Source organism: Hyaena hyaena, unplaced genomic scaffold (assembly GCF_003009895.1).
Source record: "Hyaena hyaena isolate Hyena2069 unplaced genomic scaffold, ASM300989v1 scaffold_406, whole genome shotgun sequence".
Classification (NCBI taxonomy): Eukaryota; Metazoa; Chordata; class Mammalia; order Carnivora; family Hyaenidae; genus Hyaena; species Hyaena hyaena.
Window position 1 is genome coordinate 863,941 of NW_024081038.1, and position 19,675 is coordinate 883,615.

General features: G+C 49.4%; 2 protein-coding genes across 5 annotated transcripts in view; one reads left to right on the plus strand and one right to left on the minus strand.

Moving 5' to 3' along the window:
- LOC120245132 (short transient receptor potential channel 2) overlaps window positions 1–10,282 on the plus strand; it is a 36,375-nt gene extending 26,093 nt beyond the window's left edge. The window contains 7 exon segments of the mRNA XM_039252048.1: window positions 53–215; window positions 1,232–1,324; window positions 5,361–5,553; window positions 6,105–6,232; window positions 6,353–6,431; window positions 8,821–8,950; window positions 9,835–10,282. Of these exon segments, the coding sequence (XP_039107979.1) occupies window positions 53–215; window positions 1,232–1,324; window positions 5,361–5,553; window positions 6,105–6,232; window positions 6,353–6,431; window positions 8,821–8,950; window positions 9,835–10,226 (1,178 nt within the window). The 3' untranslated portion in view covers window positions 10,227–10,282.
- Window positions 10,283–10,947: 665 nt separating this feature from the next.
- ART5 (ADP-ribosyltransferase 5) lies at window positions 10,948–14,441 on the minus strand. Of its 4 annotated transcripts, none has more exons than XM_039251984.1 (5): window positions 14,146–14,441; window positions 13,763–13,894; window positions 12,082–12,811; window positions 11,448–11,480; window positions 10,948–11,363 (listed from the first exon to the last, which is right to left on the minus strand). In XM_039251984.1, the coding sequence occupies exons 2-5, from the start codon at window positions 13,805–13,807 to the stop codon at window positions 11,257–11,259; spliced, it is 915 nt and encodes a 304-aa protein (XP_039107915.1). In that variant the 5' UTR covers window positions 13,808–13,894; window positions 14,146–14,441; the 3' UTR covers window positions 10,948–11,256. The 4 variants fall into 4 exon arrangements, with proteins under 4 accessions (XP_039107915.1, XP_039107914.1, XP_039107913.1 ...); XM_039251983.1 differs by having other exon boundaries at window positions 10,948–11,360; window positions 12,286–12,811; window positions 13,763–13,960; window positions 14,146–14,238; XM_039251982.1 differs by having other exon boundaries at window positions 10,948–11,360; window positions 13,763–13,960; window positions 14,146–14,238.
- Between the last annotated feature and the right edge of the window lie 5,234 nt (window positions 14,442–19,675).

Sequence of the window (19,675 nt, forward strand, 5' to 3'; positions counted from 1 at the left end):
AGGCCCTTCTTTCCCTTGGCTCCCAGCTTCAGCCTCATTCTACCCTGCACAGAGCGAAGCGAGTGGCTCACCGAGGACCCCCAGTTCCTGGCAGAAGTGCTGTTTGCCATCACCAGCATGCTCAGCTTCACCCGCCTGGCCTACATCCTGCCAGCCCATGAGTCCCTGGGCACTCTGCAGATTTCTATTGGCAGGATGATTGACGACATGATCCGGTGCGTACTGTCCCTGCTCAGAGCATCCTCGCCTGTGACAGACTCCGCTCGACCTCCTTGTGAAAGTCTTCACCTCTAGTTCACATAGGGGTTCTTAACCCCGCTTCCTTGCAGAGGCTCCAGAGACCTCTGAGGCCCTGAAATTATAGACAAAAACCCGGGATATAGATGTGAACGCACATTTCTCTGCAGCGAGGGTCTAAAACTTTCATCTAATTTTCAAAGAGGCCCATGACCCCTGAAAAGATTAGGAACCCCTGAGAGCAGCAAGAGCCCTTGGATGGGAGTTCCAGCCCCAGTTCTGTTGCTCCTCATGACCCTCTCGGGGCCTCAGTTTTCCCATCTTTGTGGTAAGGGCACTGGAGTCAGGGGTCCCTTTGGATTGCTCCTACTCCATAACAGCTTTTTGAACTCATGGCATTATCTGGCCTTCTTGGTGCTTATCACCTTATAATTGGCAGCCAAACCTGGCCTCTCATGCTGAGCAGAGCCCATAGTTAGTGCCTGCTGCCCAGGAAATCCCCTGCCTGAAGCCCTGGTTACATCTACAAGCATCTTCAGCTCAGCTCAGCTTGAGGAGAACCTCCCATCCCACCCCCGAGACTTTTCTACCCCCAAACCCTCACCCTGGCCCCTGTTGCAGGCTGACCCATTCTCACATGTAGCTTTACTGCTGCTGCTGCTGCTGAATCCTGTCCAGTAGGACGCTCTGCCTCACTCGTCCTTGAACTGCCTCTCAGCAAGTCAGTTCCTCCCTAGGAGACTGGCCCATCCCCAGCTTTGATCGCTTCAACTAAGTATCCTTTATTCTCAAGGAAGAGCTCCTGCTTTGGCACCATTTTAAATGATTTCTCCTTTCCCACCTTTACTTTCTCTGTTCTTAATAATCACCAAATTTGAATACTTGCCAAGAGATGCTGAGTCTGGGAGGCCATCGCCTGATCCCTCTTCCCAGAACCTGACTTCTCCCAAGGTAGAAACCTTCTCTGATCCTTCCCCATCCCACCCCCTGCCAGGTTCATGTTCATCCTCATGATCATCCTGACCGCCTTCCTCTGTGGCCTCAACAACATCTACGTGCCCTACCAGGAGACGGAGCAGCTGGGCAAGTATGCTGTGGTGGAGGCAGGGTGGGTAGGTGGGAGTCTGGGGCCCATCAGCCTGGGGCTTAGTGATCACCACTGCCCTTCCCTCTCATCCTCATCTCTTTATTCATAATTAATCTCTTGTTTGAGCAATAATTCACTCTCTCATTGATTCACACTCATTCATTTGTTCAATAACTCATTTACTCACTCATTCGCATTTTCCCCAAACTTTTTATTATGAAAAATGTCAATCTTATGGAAAAGTTAAAAGCACAGTAGACGCCCAACTACCCATCACCTAGCTTCTTCAGTTGTTAATGTTTTACCACACTTTGCTCTATCTATTGCTCTCCTTATTTTACTTTCCTCGAAACATTTAAAAGTAAGTTGTGAACATCATGACACTTTATCCCTAAATATTTCAGATTTCCTAAGAGCATAACCACAAAATGATTATCGCCCTCAAAAAGTTATTTCCTCTTCCTTTTCTTTCTTCTAAAAACATGTATTTAATTTTTGAGAGAGAGAGTGAGAGAGAGCATGCACAAGGGGCAGAGAAAGACGGAGAAGAGAATCCAAAGCAGGCTCTAACCCACAAACTGTGAGAACATGACCTGAGACAAAGTTGGACGCATCACTGACCAAGCCACCCAGGCACCCCTTCTTTTTTCTTTTTTAAAGTAAGCTCTGGGGCACCTGGGTGGCTTAGTCGGTTAAGCGTCCGACTTTCGCTTAGGTCATGATCTCGCGGTTCGTGGGTTCGAGCCCCGCGTCGGGCTCTGTGCTGACTGCCAGCTCAGAGCCTGGAGCCTGTTTCAGTCTGTGACTCCCTCTCTCTCTGACCCTCCCCTGCTCACGCTGTCTCTCTCTCTCTCTCCTAGAAATAAATAAAAACATTAAAAAAAATTTAAAAAATAAATAAATAAATAAAGTAAGCTCTATGCCCAATGTGGGGCTTGAACTCATTAACTCTGAGATCAAGAGTCACATGCTCTACTGAGTAAGCCAGCCAGACACTCCCACACTCAAAAAATTTAATATCAATGGGCACCTCACTATCTCAGTCAGTAGAGCATGTTTCTCTTAATCTAGGGGTTGAGTTCAAGCCCCACATTAAGTGTACAGCTTACTTTTAAAATTTTTTTAATTAATTAATTAATATTGATCCCAAACTATTATTTACTGTACAGTTCTTACTCAAACTTCTCCAGTTGACCCCCGCAAAAAAGTCTTTCTAGCCTTTAAATCTCTGAGACCCAATCTGGGGTCATGTGTTGCATTTTGTTGTCATATCTCTTTAGTCTCCTTTAATCTGCAACATGCCATCTACCTTTTCTTTGTCTTTCATAAAAAATGAACTTTTTTGAAGAGTGCAGATCAAGGTATATTGTAGAGCATTCTACAGTTGGGATTTATCTGACTAGTTCCTCATCATAAGATTCAAGTTAAGCAATTTTGTCAAGAACACAACCTAGTTGATGATGTGTATTTTCCATTGCATCACATCAGGAGACAGAAGATGTCAGTGTAGCCCATTGCGGGGGGGGGGCCCATTGGTCTAGCAAACCTCTTCACTGTGAAAGTACTAAGGATTCCCTTTAGTAACAGAAAGATATGCTGAGACCATGTGACTAACCTGTTCCCTTGCAACCTTTCACTCAGTGGCTCTAGCATCCATAGGTGAATCAGTTATTACAACAGTGGCTTCAAGATGGTGATCTTCTGCTACTGCCATTCTTTCTATATTTATTTATTTTTAATTTTACACTTTATTTTATTTTACTTTTTTGAGAGACAGAGAAAGGGATAGAATGTGAGCAGGGGAGAAGCAGAGTGAATGAGGGAGACACAGAATCTAAAGCAGGCTCCAGGCTCTGAGCTGTCAGCACAGAGCCTAATGTGGGACTTGAACCCACGAATGTGAGATCATGACCTAAGCCAAAGTCAGATGCTCAACCAACTGAGCCACTCAGGTGCCCCTCTTTCTATATTTATTTGCTATCACTCTTCTATAAAGAAGTGTTCTCTTCTTTTTTTAAAAACCCCTATGGGATTCAAAGGTTTTTTTAAATATAAGAATCCATTATAGTCATTATTTCGTTTTGATGCTCAATTCTTCCAAAACATGGCCAATAATTCTTGTGTCTGTTTATTCACTCACTCATTCATTGTCCATTCCTTCATTTGCCCACTTTTTAAGTTCATTCACCTCATCATTCAGTTGTGGTGGGCTTTTTGTAATTATTATTGAGTTCATACTCATTTACTGTCACCTTATTTGCAGTAAGTCCTATCCCAGGCACTGGAAGCACAGATAGGAAAGTGAACCGGGCTCAGTCTCATGAAGAAGATACTGAGTGTGTACAAATAAGCTCAATTTATAGTGATAAGTGCTCTGAGGAAGGAGGGTTTCTGTTGAGGAGACCCACAGGGGGAAGCCCCTTCCAGGGGAAAGCACCAGGGGCAGCAAACCGACTATTCTGGCCAGCTTGGATAATCAGGAAAGACTTCACTGGGAAGGGAGTATCAAGTAGCTGGACTCCACCTACAAGGATTATGGACTTCAGAGAAGGTGTAGGGCATCCTGGGCAGAAAGCGAACATGTACCAAAGCAGGGAGGGATGGCTGTAGAATAGCAAGGTGTCTTCCATGGTTGGCATGTAGAGGGAGTTCTGAGAGAAGGGCTGGAGAGGGTAGAGGGACCAGGTCTTGGAGCCCATGAATGTCTTCCTGAGAAGCTTGGGGGCTGTCTTCAGCAGGCCAGAGATCTCCAGGTGGCCTTCCAAGCAATGAATCTGTTATAAATTCTTCATGAGTGCAACTACATGATGTATTTTATCAGTGATGCTGAAGGAGCCACACTTGGGCCGATGGATATTGGTCAGTTCTTTGTCATTGGTTCCAGTATAAATGGAGGCTTTATTAAGACCAATCCCCTTACTAAGAACTTTTGTTCACATCCCACCTTCAGGATGTTAGCTTATAGGAACTGAGCTTAGACAGTTGAAACCATGAACCATAGCACCAGGGGCAGCAATCATTCATTCCAGCCTGCTTCATAGGTCCTGGTGGTTTCAGTCACTCCACAGTGGGCAGCCTGATCCCTCCTGTGCTGTTCGTTCATGGATGACACCTTATTAAGTAAAAAATATTTCTGCTAACAATCTCATGGTTAGGTTGCATGGTAGGCATATGGACTGAGAACTATTAGGAGCGTTTAAAGTTTGACAAGCAAAAGTACAATACCTCAGATAAGCAATTAAAAAGAACAAACACTTTGGGTGGGGCGCCTGGGTGGCTCAGTTGGTTGATCAGGTAGTGATCCCAGGGTTGTGAGATCGAGCCTCGTGTTGGGCTCCATGCTGAGCATGAAGCCTGCTTAAGATTCTGTCTCTCTGTCTCTCTCTGTCTCTTCCTCCCTCTGTCTCTCTGTCTCTCTCTTTAAAGGAGAGAAGGAAGGCAGGAAGGCAGGGAGGAAGGGAGGGAGGGGGGAGGAAGGAAGGATACCTTGGATACAATGTAGAGGACAGAATAACAAGAGATTGAAGCCAGAGACCAGATGCAGGGGCTGTTGCAGTAATCTAGGCCTGAACTGGCACTGAAATGGAGGGAGTAAGATGGATTCACAAATCTATCAGGTCTGTGAGTGACTAACAGACATGCACATTCTGCTGGGGGTAGATAAGGGAGTTCAGGAAGGGCTTCCTGGAAGAGATGGCACTGGTGTTGCAATCGGTGTGGTCCCAATCACCATCCTCTCTCACCCAGACCATGACAAGCTTCTTAACTGGTCTTCATACCCCAGCTCACTCATAACTGTATCCTTAGTATATCTGGCTTGTAGTAACGTGCTCTGTAAATATTGGTTTACTGAAAGAATAAAAGTGAGAGCTCAGAAATGACAAGAGTAAGTATGGGCCAGGGTGGTCCAAAGGGCTTCATAGAAGCAGAACGCCCTTGGCTGGGTCCCAGAGGGTGAGGAGGAGCATGTCTGGGTGGTGCTCAGGCTCTCCTCCCACCCCTTACATCCTGTCCTTTGCTTGGCCTGGCACGCCAGTTTCAACGAGACATTCCAGTTTCTGTTCTGGACCATGTTTGGCATGGAGGAGCACAGCGTTGTAGACATGCCTCAGTTTCTGGTGCCTGAATTTGTGGGCCGGGCCCTCTACGGCATCTTTACCATCGTCATGGTCATCGTGCTGCTCAACATGCTCATTGCCATGATTACCAACTCCTTCCAGAAGATTGAGGTACATGGATTGAGGCTACCTGAGGCCAGGGAGAAGAAGGGACAAAGAGATGGAGAGGAAACGGATGCAAGGAGTCCAGACACTTGGGTTCCTGCTCTGGCTCCACTCCTGTTTTGTTTTGTAGCTTGGGGCAAGTTTTCCTTACCAGGCCTCATTTTCTTCATCTCTAAAATGAGGCTCTTTAGTAATGCTATTCGTTTCTCCAGACACAAGTCTGGTGCTCTTTCCACTTCATGGTGGGGAAGAAGGATGCATTGTGGAAGAGTAGATGGAAACATGGGAAGGGAGAAGGAAGATGGATGGCGTTGGGTTTGTGGCTGGAAACAGCCTGGGCAGGAATTGGATGTCAGAGGATGAAAGACAGTGGGGAGGAAGAAAGGAAAGGAGAAGCCAGGTGGGGGAAATATGAGTAATAGATGGGACTGAGGAGAAGGCAGTGCTTGCACACTGCAGGAGAGACATGGAGACCAGGGCGAGCATGAGGCAGACTTGGCGGGCAGGAGGGCAAGGTGCCAAGGCAGTCCTTGCATAGCCTCTGCCTCCAACCCCAGGACGACGCGGATGTGGAGTGGAAGTTTGCTCGCTCCAAGCTCTACCTGTCCTACTTCCGGGAAGGCCTGACACTGCCTGTGCCCTTCAACATCCTGCCCTCTCCCAAGGCCATCTTCTACCTTCTCAGGTGATGAACTCAGAGCTCTCATTCCCAACCTCCCAAGCCCCCAGCACCCTAGCCCAGCTCCTGCCCAGTTTCCTACACCTGTTCCCTGACCAACTGCTGTCGGCCTCCTGAATCTCTCAGGAGAATTTTCTGCTTCATCTGCTGTTGCTGCTCCTGCTGCAAAACCAAGAAGCCCGACTACCCACCAATCCCCACATTTGTGAGTACCTAATCCGTCGGTGGTCCTTGTCACACCGGGCCCTCAACGATATTATCTACACCACCTGTTTGTCTGCACACCCTTGTCTGTCTTTCCAGGCATGTTCCCCAGAAAGCCAGCTCCCAGGTCCTCCTCTAGCACGTGGCTGCCTTTCCCTCTTCCTGACTCTGGCCATTTTCTAGATTTCCAACAGTGGGTCACCAGCTTAAACAGAAATCCACGCCACCTTGCTCCCAAGCCACCAACACCCTGTTCAGCTTAGACCCATCCTGCAGGCTTAAGCAGCTGCCCGAGCCTCTGCTGAACCACAGAAGGATCAGGAAACCCTTACTCCCCAAACAATCCTTTTCAGTATTGTATTATTACTTTTATTACACAATCTTTTTGCCTTTTCTAAGGGAAAAAAGCTCCAGCCTTCAGACAAACCTCTTTACCCTAAACTGAGCAAAGACACAGATAACATTAAAAAAAAAAAAAAGTTAAGAAACCAAGGAACAAATGCCCCACAAACTGGGAAATTAAATGGCTGATAGAAGCCTGAGAGAGGAGGCCAAGCCTTCAAGGGGTTCCCTTATCTCTTGTTATCTGTTCCCTAACCCAGGCACAGGAGCCCCGTCCTAATTCAGACCAACATTACTGCCATGTCTGTCGGGGGTCCTATCTATTCCCTTTTAAACTTCTTACCTGAGGATCTCTCTAGGCCAGGGCGTCCAGGCCAGATGCCCAGGTGAGGAAGCCCCCACCCCACCCCCGATTGGTTAATAGTTTGTTCAACAAATGCTTACCAAAGCACACCTACTCTGGAAATAAAGATATGCATGATGGTGGTCCCTCAAGGTGTTGATGGTCTAGAGTAGGAAGGAAATGGACTGTAATTGCACAGCACAACCAGCCTGTGACAGTAAGCAGCACAGGGGGCTACTGGAGCACACAGGACAGGCTCCAGACCCAGAAATCAGGGAGGCTCCAGGGACTTGAGGGCAGAACAGAATTCTGAAGGGTAAATGGGAGGTTGATGGGCAGATATAGTGGACATGGGAGTTGTGGGCACAGTAAGCTACATGTGTTCAGTATAGGAAAAATAGGATGCTTACAAGAAACTAAACGCCCAAGGTTCCCTGTTTCCACCGCTTCCTGGCTCCAGGAGATCCTGTGTAGACAACTTCTTCACCTTAATGGACTTTTGACTCCAAATTCTGGAATAATCTCCCTTTTCCTCCTGGCCACGTCATGTTCCTGTCCAGGCTGCCTGATGCATATTTGCAGACCATGCGTCAGGACTGCTTGACCTGAGCAGTGAGACTCTGCCTCTTTGCCTGGGCTTGAACCCCATTCTCTGGGCCTGTGCCAGTCTTGAGTGGGCAGAGGCACTGTGTCCTGCCGGACCATCCCCAACACTAGCCACCTGGGATCAACCCCAGTCCTCCAGCGCACTCCCACAGGCGTCCCACCCTTCTCCCAGCTGCCCCTCACCTTGTTTGTTCTTTGGTGATCCAGTCAGGGGTCCCTTCCCACCTATCCTGTGCTATCATTCTCTCTCATCCTTCTGCCTGCCCATCTTGGTCAATCCATCTTTCCCCTGAAAAATATTTAATAAATCCTTCACTTATATTATGAAAGTAAATATGCTAACTATAAAATATCTAGAGAAAAGGTAAAACTAGATAAAAATAATTGTTTCCTAAACATGTAGAGAGCCCCTATTCTATGCCCCTGTGAAGTAGGCATTATTACCATTTCTGTCTTAACTTTGGAGACTCTCAGGCCTGAAGAAATTGAGTAACTTGCCTGAGGCATAGAGTTGCCAAGTGACAGAGCTGGGATTTGAACCTAAGTTGTCCCAGTCCAGTGCTTTGCCTACTATACCTCTGTTCTGTCTCCACTGTCTGCCCCATCCATATGCCCTGCTTGCCCTCCTGGTACTGTCCTGAGGCCCATAACTGGGCCCCAAACCAATCTTTCTAATTGGCATGATGATATCCAGCTCATATGCATGAGCAAGTCCCTGCAGGTGCCTCCCCACCAGCCCATAGTCTCCCTCTGTGCAGAATTTGAAGGGCAGGGTTACCGGGACTAACTCAAGAAAACCAAGATGGGGTTAGTGGCAGGAGAGAGAACTCAACTGTGTCCAGCTCAACAATTTTGTCTCTGCCCCACCCCTCCACACCCCCACTGACCCCTCGCCCCCCTTACCCTTGGCCATTCCTCAGCGTCTCTGCCTCCTGTCTTCCATGACTACACCAGGGTCTAAATATGTGGCCTTCAGGGGCAGCAAAATCTGCACAGACTTGGCCTCCAAACTTAATCATCTGGGGGAGGGTGCAAAGATTAGAGAATGGCTTGGTGTGGGAAGGGGGGTCTCTCTCACCCTCTGGTCTTCTCATCCCAGGCCAATCCTGGGGCAGGGGTAGGACCTGGGGAGGGAGAATGTGGATCCTACCGCCTCCGAGTCATCAAGGCCCTGGTACAGCGCTACATAGAGACAGCCAGGCGGGAGTTCGAGGAGACCCGTCGGAAAGGTTAGTGGCTTGCCTCCAAGCCTTCCGCATTGCCAGTGCTTGTTCGGTGAGTATAAATACCACACACCTAGACACACCCTGCAAGTGTGGCCCTCCTACCCTCCTACTCAATGACTCTCTGAGCCATTCAGACATTTTTTCCACTCATTTCATTTAATCCTTCATGTGTTTGTTGACTCATTCACTCTCTTATCCATTCACTCACTTAACTCATTATTCACTCATTCACTTATTCACTCATTCAACCATCATTCACCACCACATTCCCTTTGTTCCAGCCTCATCTTGGGTGGGGGGAGGGGGGGCGGTTACTGTGTTGAACAGAGATGTAGGGGAAGCTTTCAGTCTGGTGAGAAAGAGAAACCATCTTTGTAGGCAGATAGTGCTTAGCTAGGAGAGACCAAAATTGCAATGGGAGCCCAAGGGTGAGAGAGATGGTGGGGGGTGGGGGAGGAGGGGGACTATTATTTTGACAGGCTAAGGAAAGGTAGAAGAATAGAGGACCAGAAATTGGAGAAACAGGTGTAATTCAAACTGGGCCCTGAGGATGGGTAGGTGGGAACAGCGCTGACAAGGGCAGAGGCACAAATCTCTACCCATTAAAAACTTTCCCATCCCTGTGATTCCTGATCCCTTCTCTGGGGAGAGGATCCCTTTCCTTCTTTGGATCTTCTAAACTCATGGCCACCTCAGCCTCACTCAAATTCCCCAGACTCTGCCTGTCCCTGACCCCCAGCCCACGGGCCAATCTCTCACTTTCTCTAGTTCTCTTCCCTTAGGACCCACAGGCATGATGTCCCCTGGGGTTCTGTTGAGGTTAGAAGTGGTTCAGGGCAGGCTCATCTTCTGAGAGACCTCCCTATCACCTTACCCCACACCCCCAGACCTGGGCAACAGACTGACAGAGCTGACCAAGACTGTATCTCGACTGCAAAGTGAGGTGGCTGGTGTGCAACGGACTCTGGCAGAAGGAGGGACACCTCAGCCACCTGGAGGTGCCAGCATCCTCAGTCGCTACATCACACGAGTGAGCAACAGCTTCCAGAATCTGGGCCCCCCCGTCCCTGAACCCTCAGAGCTGACGGTGCCACAGCCTGTGGGGACCCAGGTATCTTCAGAAACTGGGCTTCAGGATGCTGGAGGGGCTAGGACTTCAGCTTCTGAAGAGTCTGGCCCTTCCTCCCCAGCTCACGTGTTAGTGCACAGGGAGCAAGAATCAGAGGTGGCTGGGGACCTGCCCCAGGAGGAAGATTTGGAAATCAAAGGTGGGTCCTGATGCAGTGGGAGGGTCCCTTCTTCTGTTAGTAGGCAGATAAGCCTAGATAAGTGAGGGTAGGGGTCACTTAGTAGAAGCATGTGCTGCTTTACTTGCCTCAATAAAGTTTCTGTTCTGGATGTCAGATGCCTCCAGAGAGTATAAAGATCTCTGTCTCTTCATGTTTTGAAATTCCCTTTCCCTTGTCCCTGATATGGACTCTTGTGGGATCAGGACAGAGAGAAATGTCTTGCTATGGGGTCCCAGGTATCTTGGGCTTAGGCTCCTACTTGAGTTCCTTCACATCTTTAGTGGAAAGAGTTCTGGACTGGGAGGCAGGGAGCCTGATTTCAATACTCTTTAATATTTAGCAAATTGTTTCTTTCCTTGGCTTTGTATTTCTCATCTGACAAATGGGCGATGAATCCATCTCCCTTTCTCCCTTTCCCTCCCTCCCTCCCTCCCTCCCTCCCTCCCTCCCTCACTCCCTTCCTTCCTTCCTTCCTTCCTTCCTTCCTTCCTTCCTTCCTTCCTTCCTTCCTTCCTTCCTTCCAGGAGTTCTGGGGAATCTCTAACTGTTAAAGTTTCTGGTTTGCAAGTTGTGGTATGTGACAGGGGTCTGCATAGGGGACCATGTCTAGGAGGGATCAAGATGTCATCCTTTTAGTCCCTCAATTTCTGAGTCTGGCTAGGCCAGAGCAGGGTAGATGGTCTGGTCTCATGGAATAAACCAATCATGAAATTTGATGTCACCACACTGCAATACTGTTTAATCAAGTCATCCAAGTATTACCTGTGCTTGTCCCAGGAAGTCCCCACCACCGCATGGCAGGGCTCCCTCCACCCTGCCATGACCTCAGATCCCCCCCACATCCTGTTTGGGAGGGGAGATGGCCGGATAGAGAGATGGCTGGGTGGGTCCCCATCCCTGGGGAATTAGCTGCTAGAGCTGTGTCTGAAACCACTCTCTCGCTTCAAGGCTGTTCAAAGCCCCCTTCTTCATATGAAGGTCAACAGTTCCCCACACTCCTAAGTGGCAGACATTGAACTTTCAGGGCCCAGCTCCTGAGATCTGGAAACCCTCAGGTGCCAAGAACAGGGTCTTCCAGGAGAGTAAAGAGAAGTCCCCCTGAGAGGTGGAGTCTGGGTGCCCTCCTGCTGGAGAGAGAAGAAAAGAAGGTGAATGGTCAGCAGGGCCAGGGGGAGTTGAAGCAGCTGAGGGAGGGGGCAGAGGGTACTCACTTTGTATAGACACACAGCTCCGCTTCTTCTCCCCTGCAGCAGACAGTACCATGAGGCCTCCATGTAGATAGACCCTCACACTCCAAGCTTCCCTTCCCACGAGGCCCTTGGGTGGGCCATTCCCCTTCTCAATCCTGCTTTCCCTTCTCCACAATGCTGACTTCTGACTTTCTTTCCTCCTTCCCTGGAAAATCTCTCCAGCTTGCTTATCCATCCCTGCTCCCACCCTGGCCCCAGCCACTCCTCCATGCTGTCCCTGCCTCAGCACTTAGGAACAGCATCATGTATGTGTCCTATCAATCCCATTAAGCCCAGGGTCTTTTGAGTCCTGAATCAGTACCCCTGTCACTTTCCTCTGCTTATCAATATCCTTAACCAGATTCTTTTGGTCAATTAGACTGTACAGCAGATAGAACCTTTTGAGAACATTTACAGAATCAACCGAGAACGTTCATAGATCCAGAAAACACTTATAAGACCTTCTAAGAGTTGGCAGAACACAAGTAACAGAGAATAGTAATTACAGCTGAGCTCTGGCCCTCAACTTTCCCATTAACCAAGTGGGTCTCCTGAATGGGCATCCTGGTTTATTTCACCCACCCCGCCAGTCCTGCTTCCCTCATGCATGGCTTACCACCCAGATAGGCACAGTTAAAGTGGCTGCAGGTCTGATTATAGCTCCAGAGAGTCACCAGGCTCTGGGCTCCTTCCTGGGAGAACCTGGTGACCAAGAAGACTTCATGTGGGGGGATCAGCACCTCACGCTCCTCAGGAAAGACAGATAAGGCCTGGATAGGGGCCCCAAAGCAAGTCCTTAGAGAGAAGAAGGTGGCATTACCAAATCTGTGGGCCACTGCCTTATCCAGGGAGCTGGAAGCAAACTGGCCCAAGCGGACAGAGTCCCCCAGCCTCTTGGGTTCAAAGTGAAGGGTGCCCACTCCTCGAAACACCACCTCCCCAGGTCCCCTGCTGCAGCCCCCACTGCCTTGCAGCAGCTGCAGGGCCCGGGTCAAGTAGAAATGCAGGGCCTTGAAGGGGAAGTGCTTCATGTAGAATTCCCGGGAGCCACCGCCTGTCCGCACAGCCTGGTTCAGCTCCCAGTACAAAGTGTTAGATGAGTTGGTATAGACCATGACAGCGATTCCATGCTGGGCTTTGAAGCCAGCGGGCAGGGTGAGCCCTCGACGCCTGTGCTCCCAGGCCTCCCGGGCTGCCTCCCAGGACTCCCGCAGCAGGGAGTGGCGGACCATCTCCTCCTTCAGCAGAGGGGCTGCCTTCTCTTCCATCTCCTCTGTGCAGCCCACGTAAGCATCATCAAAGGTGTCTGGAGCCAGGCCCAGGGGCAGGATGGGAACAGCCTGGGCCTATGGATGTAGGAAAGAGGAGCCACATAGGAACAAATAGAAGTTTAGAGCACTGGACAGGTGCCTTGGTGGCAGATCAATTAAGAAACATGTACCTTGCTTCTATGACCAAAGTTTCAGTATATGCAATTTGGCAAGAGCTCAAGGGCTTAAATAGCACAGCCACTGCAGTCAGACAGACATGGGTTCAAATCGTGACTTCCGCATCTACTAGCTGTGGGAGCTTGGGTATGTCTCTTAACTTCTGTAGGCTCTCCTCGCATAAACTAAGGATACTTCCAACCTCAGGGATATTGTGAGGACAGCATATAGGTCTTCACTTGTGTACAACATGAAGGGGTCATTTTGTCATTAGAGAAGTTCTTGTACCTGGTAGGAAGTGGGACTAGATGACTTCCAAGCACTGTCCTGGCTCTAAGGTCAGTATGCAGGTGATATACAAATACACAGCCAAAGTCCAATGACCCGACCCTGCCCCAATCCTTAGATTCTCTTCCCCCTTCATGCCACTACATCAAGACATTGTTAGCTCTGAGACTCCTGAGTCTTCTCCTGCTTTAGAAGCCCATATTCCCAAACATGGGGTGGGTGTGTGGAGGAGGTCAAGCCCTGGTCTGGGAGGGACTGCAGGAGGGCAGCACACAGGTAGCCCAAGCTGGTTTGCCTGGGCTGCGCCTGTGGTGGCAGACAGGAAGTGGGGAGGAATGATATAAAGGAAGGAGGATCCTAGGAGGACCAGTGGGTGGAGGTGAGGATTCTGGGAGAATGGAAACTTGGGGCTTCCTGCGGGGATGGCGATTCCTGAGAAGAGGATTCCTGAGAAGAGACTAGGATCCTAGAGAAGAGTTCCCCGGAGAGATTTTTGAGGAGTCAGCCCCCTAGTCCACCTCTTTTTGGTCTGCCCCTGAACTGTTTGTTCCCTTTGTGGTGGGAGAAGTTTCCCCCAATTACCTGCCAGAGGGCGTGAACAGCCATCAGCAGAGCCACCAGCATCATTTTTGGGGAGAGACTCAGGAAACCGAGGTCCAGATGTCAAGGCACCAGTGGCGATGGCCCGGGGGACAGAGACCTGGGTCCGTTCCTCTGGGGTGTGAAGTGCCCGGGTTCAGGATACAGCTCAGGCGGGCGTGGGCAGGGCCAAGGGCGGACCTAAGGGAGTGGGCGGGGCTTTAGATTTTACTGTCCCCCCCAAACCCCTGGGGCTTCGCTCCCCAGATTCCCAGTCGCCCCCAAGCTCAGCGTCTTCTGCTCGGGGCCGTTCTTGCGATGATAAAGGTGGAGCCGTTATTTGGCTTCGCCTTGACAGGGGAGGGGGCTGGAGGCTGGGGACCCACCTGGAAGTTGCAGGGGCAAGAGCGGGAAGGGGCGCTGATAGCTCTGGCTGGCGGCAGGGGGCTCAAGTCCCGGCTGGCGCTGCGCTGTCCCGGGAGTCCCGCCGATCAACAAAGTCCCGCGGCTAACTATAGCCCCCGCTGCGGTAATCCGACACCTCTCTTCTCCAACAACGGACACGGGTGGGGGCAGCGGGAGTGGCGCGAGAAGGGGCCGAGGGGCGTCCCTCCCTTTCCCTAGGACTGCGAGTTCTTTCTCCAGAATCCGCTTTGGCTCTGAGCGAGGCCAGGGATGAGGGCGGGACTTGTGAGACTTTTAAGACTTGACCTCTCCCTCAGGTGGACCCTGACCTGGCTGGGCCCCAGCTCCCAGACCACTACGCCCGGGGAGGCCCACGAGGGTCCGCCCACCAGGAAGTCTCTGCTGGTGCACTTGCTGATTTGCATAATATTTGCATATGGCCTAAAAGTTGGAGCATTTGTGGTTGGACCTCTGAGCGGCACCCACCCGTCCCCTTCCCTTTAGTAGGGTTCGACCAGATGCAGAGCTATCCCACAGCCTCAGGGGCCAGTCCCACTTCTCCCCAGACCCTCCCTCTCTGGACCTCTTAGACTCAGGTGACCCCATGTTTATAAACACTAGCTTTTCCTCTCCCCTGCTGCGGGCTTGTCTATAAATAACTTGGCTCTGAGTTTTGGATGCCCAATCAGAGGTAATAGGAGAAGTGGCCAGCTAAGAATCAGTAAGCAGCTCTGGGGACAGCTTTCTGGCAGCCTGAGCCTCTGGGGGTGGGAGGGTTACTCCCACAGTGGACATGGGAGTTGGGGGGGGTCTCGAATGTCAGAACTTATTTTATTTTTAATGTTTTATTTATTTCTGAGAGAGAGAGAGAGGCAGCATGAGCAGGGGAGGGTCAGAGAGAGAGGGAGACACAGAATCAGAAGCAGGCTCTGGGCTCTGAGCTGTCAGCACAGAGCCCAATGCGGGGCTCAAACCCACAAACCTCGAGATCATGACCTGAGCCAAAGCTGGACGCTTATTAACAACCGACTGAGCCACACAGGCACCCCCCCCTTTCTCTCTGCCCCTCCCACGTTTGTGCACGTGCTCTCTCTCAAAATAAACAAACTTAAAAAAAAAAAGTACTTTTGTCCCCTTCCAATGAGACTGACCATCCCAACTCATCTAGATTAGAAAATCAGGAGTTTCTCAACTGTTTACCATGACTGTGAAAACCACATCTTGCCTGTGTATCCTGGCTGCCTCTGCCCTTGGAGGCCCCTCAGCATTTGCTGTTGGAACAGAAGATACTGTCTGGGATGGCTAGGCTTGCTGAAACCAGTCCTTGGTATCAGATGTACTGGGTCAGGATTTTGTCCTCTCCCCACATGGAAGTGCTTCTCCCATCCCCACATGTGGAACTCCAAGAAAGGCTCCAAGAGATGGAATCAAATCTAGTCACTGACTGGACTCCTGAGGCAGAAAGTCCTCCCAGATCACACAGCAAATCAGTGCTGGCCAGACCCAGCCTCCTTAATCTGGGAATCTCTCCTTGCATGTTAGGTGAGTCTCCATGCTCACATAAAAGGAATAAATGTAAATGTAAAAGATAATCTCTGAGGACAGTGGTGCTGCTCACAGGGCCAAACCCAATGGGGAGGCAGTTGTTCCAGCCTGGATCCTCAATGCCTCTGGTCAGGGGTTCCCTTTTTCATGGGAGGAGCACTGGCCCAGGGCAGACTGCGCAGAGGCTAGTGTTCCCAAGCCTTGAGGAGACATCCAGAAATAGATGGGGGAGTGTCACATTTCTGAGCAGCTGTGTGGGGACAAGGGGTGAGGGGACTGACAGTATAAAGGCCTTCCCTCTCTCCTGGTGGCCATCACAGAAGACCAACACCAGCTTCTCTGGACAAGGCCTAGGTAAGGGGCACACCACCCTCCTCCTGGGTAAAGGGCAGGGAAAGACTTTTTTAAGGGGAAATTTGGGGTATTGATGGTGGAGTTTCAGGAGTTAGGAACAGTTTCAAGGAACCTTTTATCATAGTCCATTAAGGCTGCTATAAAATACCATAGACTGGGTAACTTAAAACAGACATTTCTTATAGTTCTGGAGGCTGAAAGTCTGAGACCAGGGTGAAGACTCTCTGGCTCATGACTGGCACCTTCTCACTATGTCCTCATATGGTAGAAGGGGCTAGGGAGCTCTGAGGGGTCTCTTTTATAAAGAACAGTCATTCCATCCTAAAGGATCCACTTCTAAAGCCATCACAGTAGGCATTAAGATTTCAACATATGAATTTGGGGGGGAGGCACAAACATTCAGACGGTAATGCCTTTGATGGAGAGGTTTAGGATACCTAGGGAGGCTTGGGGGCATTGAGAAACTTAGGGGTTCTGGGAAGAGACTTAAAAGTCACCTCTCCAGAAGGAAATGTTCAGTGAGGGTCTGGATGAGGAGACACTGACAAGTGCTCTGAGCAGGATGGTAGGAGAAACAGAAGGGCAGGTGGGATATAAGGGGCTGCCCAGTGCCTCCACTTCCTCGCCTCCCATAACCTCCCATCTCTCTGGCCCCGCCCCATCCCCTGAACACTGCTCACCAAAGTCATCAGTCTACTTGCTCTGCGGTAGTCTACACTGTTAGCTGCACCCAGAAAGCCTCTCAGACTCTCAGCAAACATTCCAGGTGGCCTCATCTGTGGCAGGCTTGGACTGAACTCTGGGGACACAGAACAGGTCATACCTGGTCCCTGCCCTCAAAGAACTCCCAGGCCAGGAGGGGAAACAGACACATAAGAGCAACACAGCATGATTAGGACAATGACAGAGGAAAGCACAGGATGATTTAAGAGCACAGAGTCGTCAGAAGGCTCCCTGGTGAAGGTGACCCCTGAGCTAAGCCTTGAAAGGTGGGTAGCAAGAGAAGGGCATCCCCAGCAGGGGGATGGCAATGTGTGCAGAGCCACCAGAGGGAAGCAGTGGAGCCTCACCTGGAACTTTGTTCTGTACTGGAAAAGCCACGCAGGGGTAGTGGGGCACGAGGCTGAAGAGGCTACAGAGGGCTAGGTCACAGAGCACCTCAATGCCAGCATGAGGAGGACTCTATCCTGATGGTAAGGAAGGAAGTTGTGTTTTGTTGCCTTTTTTTCCTTTCTAGATGTGTTCTCATGTCTTCCCTCCTAATTTTCATCTCTACATTTTTACTCTGTGTTTTCAGATATTTGGCACACAAGGTTTTTAAAGCAGGTAAGCAACCTGACCAGCTGTGCTTTAGAAACATTGTTCTCCCTGCTCTGTGGAGGGCAGATTAGCACCAGTGATAGCGTAGGCAGGAGCAGACCTGAGCCACGGCAAGGGATGTGGGGGTGGGAAAAGACAAGGCACTTCTAGGATGGATCCATATTATGATCAGCAATAGCTGGTAACTAATTTAGTGTTTGATGAGTGATCAAATGAGTGGACACCCAAGTGACCATCTTGGGTGTCACTGGGCAAGTAATGGTGATGGTATATTATATGAGACTCTTCCAATGGCAAGCTAGATGAAACCCAAAGAGGAAATTATTACAAGAATACCATGATAGTTCATGAGATCCAAGTGAAGAGCCTCTAGAAACCCAAGATGCCTCTTGGGCTGCCTGTGCTTTGGCTTTAGGCAACTTTTTCTTTGCTTCTCAGCCCTCTTTTTTCTTTCCCTGGGGATCTTATGTCTTCTCTGACTTCAATACACCTATGTCTCTCAAATGTCTCATCTTACTGTCCATTCTTCTATCCCTTGGACATCTGACCCTTGAAAGTCCACACATGCCAAACTGAACTCACTGGTTTTCCTCCAAACCTGAGTATTCATTCGTGTTTTTTTTATTGAGCACCTATCATGTGCCAGGATGGGCAAAATTTTATAGTCTCCCTGCTCCTCCTCTGTTAGCAGCCTAGAGTACGGAAACCTGCACATCATCCTTGATTTTTCCCTCTGTTGCATCCCCTATATCTCATCAGACACCAAGTCTAGTAAATTAAACCTAACAACTCTGGGTCCATCCTCACTGCTAGTATCTTAGGCTACATGATTCAAGGTCCTCAGTCTCACTTCAGAACTCAGACTTCCCTGTCCCAAGCCTATGAACTCTCTCTTTTCTTGCCTTGTCTCTGCAGGGTAGAGATAAGGACAGAAACAAGAGCAACAGAGAGGGAGCAAAAGATAGAGTTGGCCTAGTGAAGTTTTGCTGTATAACCATTTTGCTATGTACCAAAGAATCTCAGTGGCATGCAAAGGTTATTCACATGTTCACGGGTCTTTGAGCTGACTACAGACTAGCTAATCTAAAGTGGGTTTGATTGGGCTGCTCTGCTTCAGGCTGCCAATCTGCCTCAGCTTTTTGCTGGCTGGGCTCAGGTCTGCTCCTTATGTGATTATTCTGGGGTTCAAGCTAACAGAACAGTTCTGGGCCACATTCTGATGGTTTGTGACCCAAAAAGACCCCCTCTCTTGATTTAGAGTCCCCCAAAAGCAGATCCAGAGACAAGGACTTGGGTGTAGTGAGCTTATTTTCCCTGTTGCTACACATGGCCAGATTTCATTCTTTCTCATTGCCATGTAGTATTCCATCGAGAAAGTACAAGTTTAAAAGTGGCAAAGTGGATAGGGGCACATGTACCCCAATGTTCACAGCAGCGCTCTCAACAATAGCCAAATCATGGAAAGAGCCTCAATGTCCATCAACTGACAAATAGATAATGATGTGGTTCATCTATACAATGGAATACTACTTGGCAATGAGAAAGAATGAAATCATATCATTTGCAGCAACGTGGATGGAACTGGAGGGTGTTATGCTGAGTGAAATAAGTCAGGCAGAGAAAGTCAGATACCATATGTTCTCACTCATATGTGGATCTTGAGAAACTTAACAGAAGACCATGGGGGAAGAAAAGGGAGAAAAATAGTTACAAACAGAGAGGGAAGGAGTTAAATCATAAGAGACACTTAAATACAGAGAACAAACTGAGGATTGATGATGGGGGGAGAGGGGAAAGTGGGTGATGGGTATTGAAGAGGGCACTTGTTAGGATGAGCACTGGGTGTTGTATGTAAGCCAATTTGACAATAAATTATACTTATTTTTTTAAATTTTTTAAAATGTTTTATTTATTTCTGAGAGAGAGAGAGACAGTGTCAACAGGGGAGGGTCAGAGAGAGAGGGAGACACAGAATCTTAAACAGGCTCCAGGCTCTGAGCTAGCTGTCAGCACAGAGCCCAATGTGGGGCTCAAACCCATGAACCATGAGATCATGACCTGAGCCAAAGTCAGAGGCTTAACCAACTGATCCACCCAGGCACCCCGACAATAAATTATATTTAAAAAAATAAAATAAAGTGGCAAAGTGTGATGGAGAAGAGAAAAGCCCCCCCCAAAAAAAAAGAGTGTGTTAATGAGCGTACTGTGAACACTGTGGTCAACTGGGGCTTAATCCCACTGGGTACCCTCTGTAGGAAAGGGAATCTGACTACCATTCCTCCTTGGTTAAGG